We start from the raw sequence: 7,500 nt of genomic DNA, 5'->3' as shown, positions 1-7,500 counted from the left end.
TTTAGTCAGCAGAAAAAAATACTTGAGTGCGTGGTGAGAATTCGAAATACTCCACAGCCAGGATGTGTTTTTTTTTTTTCTTTCTTTCTAAAAATGAAACATGTGCAACCACTTGAAGAGGAAGAGGTAAATCTGAGTAAGAGGCAAGCATTCATGAAATGATAAAACGTATGGTTTGGTGCAGAATTCAGACTACACTAATAAACCTTTATTAGACTACTGAGCGATATCCGATGTTACCTAATTTCTTCAATATCAGATTATAAAACAGACAGACAGGCCGGTGTAAGGGGAAAAAACCAAACAAACAAACAAACAAAAAAAAAAAAACATTTGAAATGTTTAGAAGAGGTGTACAAACTTCCACTGTCATAGACGGCAGTGGATTAAGATTGGGGTCCATTTGGCTGTAGTAATGGGAATTGATGAGGGTTATCTTGTTAAATGGAATTCTAATTAAGGACTGTGGTGTGGGTTTTAATGAAGCATGGCATGAGAGAGTGCAGCGGGGACAGCGAGAGCTTGTGGGGGCTCGCAGGACGTGGCGCTCATGACAAGCACGCACCTGGACTGTTTACTGACTCCTCCGCCGTCATCTGCATAAGAAGGGCCACCTGCTGCCGCTCTGACAGAGGGTACCCAGCCCGGATTCCTGGCATGCCCATCCCGAACGGCAAGCTTGGCTTCCTGGTGTTGGTGGGCTCCTTTTTAATGCGCTTCCGCTCCGGACCTTGCTTCTCTGTGTAGGAGGGGGAGAAAATGGCCAAGTTAGACCCGATGAACTGCCTCAATGACTGATTATGAGAAGGATTAAGAGCATTCTAACCAAGCTGGAGTGTTTACACCAATGTTTTCAATTCTACGTACTTGTTCATGTTTGTTTATGTTTCGGCTTTTGGGTTTGTCCTGCTTGGTGAATTCAAATGTGTTTTCCCTCAATCTTTGTACTGATTGTTGGAACACAGTATTTGCACGCAGACAGTACTTTTTTTTTTTTTTTTTTAAATTAAAAGCAAAAACAAAACCACAACACTTATTTGTTCCCCTGAAATCCCCCTCCATTCCCCACCACTGCTTGGACTGTAATCTACACGTTCAGACAAGCAAAAAAGTAAGATTGTGTGAATTGGATTTTCTTGCATTTTGAATATTCACCAATGCACATTTACATACTGTTCCTAATTCCATATTTATATATATATATATATATATATATACACACACACACACACACACACGTACACACACATACAAGATGACTAGTTCACACAGGTTTGTGAGCTCAATGTGTGTTTGCATCTTTTGTGCTTCTGAAAGTCATGTAAATGAGTTATGATTTTAACGTTTCTTCTCCTCATCCGAAGTCACTCTGATGAGCGCGGTCGAGTTGATTCGATAGGAACAGACATCTCGAAATGACCTGAAGGAGTTAAAAACCTTCACAGATGCCTCTGAAAGTGAAGTGAAACCCTGCACTCCCAGGTGAATTCCATGTCTGCCCTGAGAGTCTGAAAGCCTGCAGCAGCAGAGCAGGATTACCCAGAATCCCCATGGGGAGGGAGGGAGGAGCACTTAGTGTGAGTGTCTGTGTGCCAGTGTCTTTCTTAAAGGGTGTGACTTGGCAACCTGTCAGCAATTACAAAATGGCTGGTGTTGCTTTCAGCATGGCTAAGGCAAGGTCGAAGCACAGACGAGGAGCGGGACAAAAGCAGCTGCACTTCAAAAAGACATGCCTGTCCATTATTTCCAGCATCTGGGTGTAAACATATCTTCTGCCCCACAATGCACCAAGACGGTCCGTTACACCGCCCTCACCCAGCGTACAGTGGCAAACAGGAAGACGTCCCTGCAACTCTAAGCCTCACGCTTATGAACATGACCCAACAACGTGAGTGCGTGCGCACGCAGACACAAACACATCCGCACCGCTAATAAAAACAAATGAGTTACCCCAGATGCCATCATCTAGGTTTCAATTCTCATCGAATCTACGAAAGATCTACAAGCGTGCACGCTGTTGCTTTTAACACATTGATTTGCTCAAGGCCACAAATATAATTTATACCGAGAGGAAGCCAAGCAGCAGAAAAACTTCCTGTCACACAACTCTTTCCAGGGATTACTTTCCACAGTCAGATCTGACGAACTGGTGCCAACATCTGCAAACGATTACGCTTAATGTACCCCCACCCATACGCATTCTCTCACACACATCTGCCGCTTAGACACATTCCTCCGATTCAAACTCGAACTGCGGGAGCCGCAGGAGCAGTCTAAACATGTTTTTCCATGGTGGGAAGAAAAGATGAGCTAATGACGCAGAGTTAACTGTTGCAGCCTTCACGGCGAGCGGGATTAGAGAGGCCTGCAGTACTACGATCAGAGGGTAGTCGCCAACATGGCTGCTTGGAGTCCGCAACTCGGCTCGGAAATGTTAACGAAACTGTCGATGTTTACAGTCAATCGTTATGTCATGCTTGAACACTGCCAAGATTAAAGTGTGTGAAAACCTTAATACTGCCCAATTTTAATCAGCTAAATCATAAGAGGAAAAAAATACACATAAAAAAAACTGACCAAAAATCCAACGACTCTACCTAATGTTGCGTACTAATAACAGAACTGCTCAGTCTAATCAAATAAACAATAGCTGGCAAAAACCATAAAAGCGCCCATGGGAGCCGTTTTACTACTCCGGTACAGAAGCTTTAAATAACCATTATTAGTCTGGAGCAAAAGCCTGAGACAAGGCTTATCTGATAGCCTGAGTGAAGCAGCTGCAGTCAGCACTCATGGTTCTTCAGTGAGGCCTGAATCTGCTACACTGAAGTGGCAACCCCCCCCCACCTTTTTTTTTGGTGTCAAAATGCACACCCTAACAATGAGATAAGAAGCAGACAAACTTGAAATATGAAGTGAGAACACCACAGACAATGGCTTACGCAACGGCGTGTGAATGGGAATGTGTGGGCTGCTTGTCCATAATCTTATCGGTGTTAAAAACTGCCATGGTGAAAGGAGTTCAACCTGTTTCTTTCAATCGAGTCTAGTCAAAGCTGCTGGACTGGTAACGTCTAAGGACTGACAAAACGACGACAAAAACAACAAAACACGCTCTGTTAAGATGTAGGGTGATTGCGCTTGGTCGGTTACAGTATGGAAAAACACCGAAGCCCTATTTGGACTGGACTAATTTCACATGTGAGGTGAGGGTCTGGGATTTCTGTGTTCTTGCTGTAATCTTGCACAAGAACGCTTACATGTGGCTCAGTGGTTAAGATGTTGCACTACTGATCAGAAGGTCACCAGCTCAAATCCCAGCACTGCCCTTAAGAAAGGCCCTCAACCGCTCAGTTGTATAAATGAGATAAATATAAGTTGTCCTGGATTTCCATAAATGTAAATGTGGCCGTATACAGAGTATCAAATAAGGGGATGCATAGGGAGTTTAAGCCCTAACGCAACCCCCCCCCCCCCGGGAAGATATACAAGCGTAGCTGTATACTGTATACCCCGTGACTACAGCACTGAGTGAGCCTTGCTGTAGAGACGAGGTGCTCTGGTTATCCATTAATAAAATGTCTACAGTCTGTTTACATTTATTTCTAGGAACTGATTGGAATTTTCGCTTCACTTTTGGCGTAATGGTGTCTTTAGAGTTTTCTTTTGAGCCTCTGTACTGATCCAAATGAAAGTATAAAATGGTGGTTTGCTGTGGGTCTGTGTTTCTGAAGACTGCAGAGAATCTGGGTCACTGGAGAGGGTGGGGACTTGCCACTGAGGGGACTTCCCATTGCCCGGGACATGAAGCACAACCTCTGTTACTGTGCTACAGAGTTCACGTTTACAGCTACAAACTGAGCACACAAAACACACGGCCAATAAGGGCCTGTCTGGTATCTACAAGGAGGAGTATGAGAGTTCAGGAAGGCCAGAGGGGGAAAAAAAGTGAGGGGGGGTAATCCCTCTAACTTGTTTTTTTTTCCCCCCTCAGAGTATAAATCTGAAAGCACTGTCCGACTGTGCTGCATAAGGCTTATATAACTCAGCCTCCCTGGGCTGCTAGTTCACCAAGAGTGTGTTATGGAAAACACATGATGAAAAAAGGGACGCGAGAGACAAATGAGATGATATGGAATAAGTAAGATGGGGACAGAGATATATACACACACACTCACAGAGTGAGTGAGTGAGTGAGTGAGAGAGAGAGACAGACACAGACTCCTCTTGAGCTGGCCAGAGAAAACAGGAAATGAAGGCAGAAGAGACAGGAAGTGCCCACAGGATGTTGTGTCACTGCTTTGTGCTACAGATGAAAGTACGCTGTGACAGAATGGAACAAAAGAGGAGTAAAGAAAAAAAATAATGATACAGTTAAAATAAAAAAAAAAAGAAAAAAGAAAAGCCCTGTGATTTGTCAGCCACGAAGAGAAGGAAACTCATGAGCAGACCACACAGAGGCCTTTATTTTCTGGGAGGAACATCATGCGAACACAACAGGCCTGTATCTGCAAGCTTCACACACACCAGGGACGTGCATCGAGTACACTACAAGCTCCTGGACATGCAGGACTGCTCACCCAGGATCTGTTCTGATATACAGTAACGCTGGGGGAGAGAGAGAGTGCAATGCGAGATTAAAGGGAAAGTGTAAAACAAAAACAGTGGAGCTAGCAGGCACACTCTGTACCAGCAGCAAGCAGATACATCTGGTAAGCATCCAAGCTTCAAACCAATTGGTTGTGTGTGTGTGTGTGCCAGCGTTTCTGCCTGGCAGCGTTGGTGTGCCCGGCAGTGGAGTGGTGAATATTAGTGGTGCTGATAAGCCCACCCACTCATTCCAGCCTGAGCGAGAACATGCACTCCCTTACCTCTCCCAAGCACCGTGTGCCTTTACAAAGCAGCCCCGAATCATTTACTGCGCTGCTGCAGGAAGCTCGGTTACATTCCTTTCAAACGACAATTACAGAAAATGCAGAAAACTGCAGCAAGGCGCTGGATTCAATCTCGTAGATTATACAATAGCAAAGTGTGTGACATGGGACCGGCGCGATCCAAGCACACAGACTTTCAGGAAATGGGAGGAGAGAGAGGAAGAGAGAGAGAGGGGAAAGAAAGAAATATTCCGCAGGCCTCTTATAGAAGAGCTGCCTGCAAAAAGCACTGAGGCACAAGAGCAGCAGAGAGAGAGAGAGAGAGAGAGTGAGAGAGGAGGAAAAAAAAACACTGCTGCAAAAATACCAGCTAGATGAATTATGCATCTCAAATGGAGTCTTCCAGAAAATGAAAGCGAGCAGAGCCGAGCCGAGCCAGCACAAGGCCGGCAGTGCCTCAGACTTTTATCCATCAGCCTTTTGGGGACGAGGTGAAGCTTAAGCTTTTCTTTTATGGTTCTGCTACTTCATGCAGTTCAATCGCCAGTTCTACACAAGTCTGGTTTCATAAGAATTACACTGGTTGCATAAGAAGAAATGCCATATTTGTATGCCTGCGCTGAGCAAATGACACTGAACCTGAAGTAAGAACTCATTTCACAGACAAGTCTACTGTAGGTGCACACACACACACACACACACACACACACACACACACTCACTCACTCACTCACTCGAGCGAATAAAGGAACAATGGTTCTTGGATTGTTCCTTGACGGGTGAAGGGAGCGGTGCTGATCACACCGGCTCATTACATAATAAAAGCACAGAGAATCTCTGCTCTCACTGGCCTCGATGGTGCTCTGCAGCTAATGGCTTCCTTGCAGCTTCAAATGGCTTTCCAAGCACATCTATTGTCTGTTTTATCTGGTTCTCTCGCTCGCTCGCTCTCTCTCATAATTAAGCTCAGTGAAAATGTTCCTATGTCTATGATCTATGTGTAATAAGTCAGCAGTGTGTGTGTGTGTGTGTGTGTGTGTGTGTGTGTGTGTGTGTGCGCGCGCACACTTGATGTGAATATAGCACAAAGGTAACTGGCCTGAACTGGCACATATCCCACTGCAAGAGACAGCAAATAAGGTAAACAAAACCACACACACAGACACACACATATACACGAATTTCATGACTCAAAGCATTGAACAGAGTGGAGAAAAGGAATGGAGCCAAGTATTACAAAAAACTATCCACAGGGGACTGACAATGACTTGGCATAAAAATCAGGCCCAAATCAGCCTGCCCGGTCTCAGCCGTACAGCCAAACGAAAACGCTTACACACCAGACAAAGCCTGCAATGAGAACTCGCAGGGTTACCTGCTAGAGCCGTGAAGCCAGTTCCTAATAACAGAATGGCGACAAAGAGAAACAACTTAAAGGCAGAACGATGGCTTGTAAAGTATTGTGAATCAATGGCTGACGCACACGCTGACGGGGTGAAAATATCGGCGTACAGCACAATAGCATAATCTGAGAGGGGAAAAGGAGCGAGAGACGTGCAGCAGGCCGGTGGGAAGACGGAGCCCCCCCCCCACCCCACCCCTGGAGTTAGCATCACAATAGGCACTATATACACATTGTCTGAATGGGGTGAGAGAAAGGGAAAGATTTCACGCCTAACGGCTGAAAATGGGGGGAGCAACGGCCCAGGGACTGTTACAGAGCGTCTGAGCAATACGGCCCAAAATAGATACAACCGTACTGTCCCCACACACACACACACACTTCACATACTGCTATTATTATATACTGTTTATGACCAGAACAACAGTTCTACTGTTAAATCAGTGTAAGTTAATTTAAAAAAAGAAAAAAAAAATACTCAACAATAAAACTGCAAACATATACTGCTCACAGCAACCCTTCTAGTGAAATCACACCCAGGATCACATTAAGTGATTTAACCTAAACCCATTTCATTAAGAAAGCTGTTTGAACTGCTCATTAACAAATAATTACACCATCCTCCAAGCTGAGCTCGCTAAACACAAAGTAGGCTCTTTTTATTAAAGAAAACACAGATGGACGACTTACCAAAACCTTCCTCAGCCCATTGTGTCCAATAAATCCCTATGTACTGCTGCCATGTGAGTGTTCTTAAGCTTCATGATAGTCCAAACAGTACAGACAAAACAACATCAATGCAGCCCTTTCTAAAACACCACCTTCCTACCCGTTACCCACAATCCCCAGCTCAAAGGCCTGGCCCTGCCTCCTTACCCGAGTCTGAATCTTTCTGGTCTCCATTGGCTCCGACGGTGAAGGGAAGCTTCCTTTTAGGAGCCTTCTCTTTCATGTCTTTGACGCCATCGCTGCGGTCCAATTTAGGAGTCTTGTTTGACGAGCCTTTATCTTTATCCTGGGGGGAAAAAAAAGATTTCCGTTAGTGTCAAACTTGTTGAACCAATCAGCAAGGACTTTGAAATGTAAACGAACAACTGGATCCTAAAAGGGAAGAAAAAAAAACCCACCTAAAATTGTTATTCTATTTGGAAAAAACAGAACATATATAAAAAACAGGAAGAAATGTATATAAAATATATCATATAAAAAAGAATTTTTTTGGTC

The 7,500-nt window shown here is 44.5% G+C and overlaps 1 protein-coding gene across 2 annotated transcripts in view; it reads right to left on the bottom strand.

Annotated features, from left to right (window-relative positions):
- The window catches only part of ankrd11 (ankyrin repeat domain 11), a 134,670-nt gene that overhangs the window by 16,414 nt on the left and 110,756 nt on the right, over positions 1-7,500 (bottom strand). For both annotated transcript variants that reach the window (XM_017458534.2, XM_053676746.1), the window contains 2 exons: positions 7,153-7,291; positions 566-739 (listed from right to left, as the gene is read on the bottom strand). In XM_017458534.2, the coding sequence (XP_017314023.2) occupies positions 566-739; positions 7,153-7,291 (313 nt within the window). The remainder of the gene's footprint in view (positions 1-565; positions 740-7,152; positions 7,292-7,500) is intronic.

This window comes from Ictalurus punctatus, chromosome 27, assembly GCF_001660625.3.
Source record: "Ictalurus punctatus breed USDA103 chromosome 27, Coco_2.0, whole genome shotgun sequence".
Lineage (NCBI taxonomy): Eukaryota > Metazoa > Chordata > Actinopteri > Siluriformes > Ictaluridae > Ictalurus > Ictalurus punctatus.
This window is presented reverse-complemented; position numbering and strand designations above follow the sequence as displayed.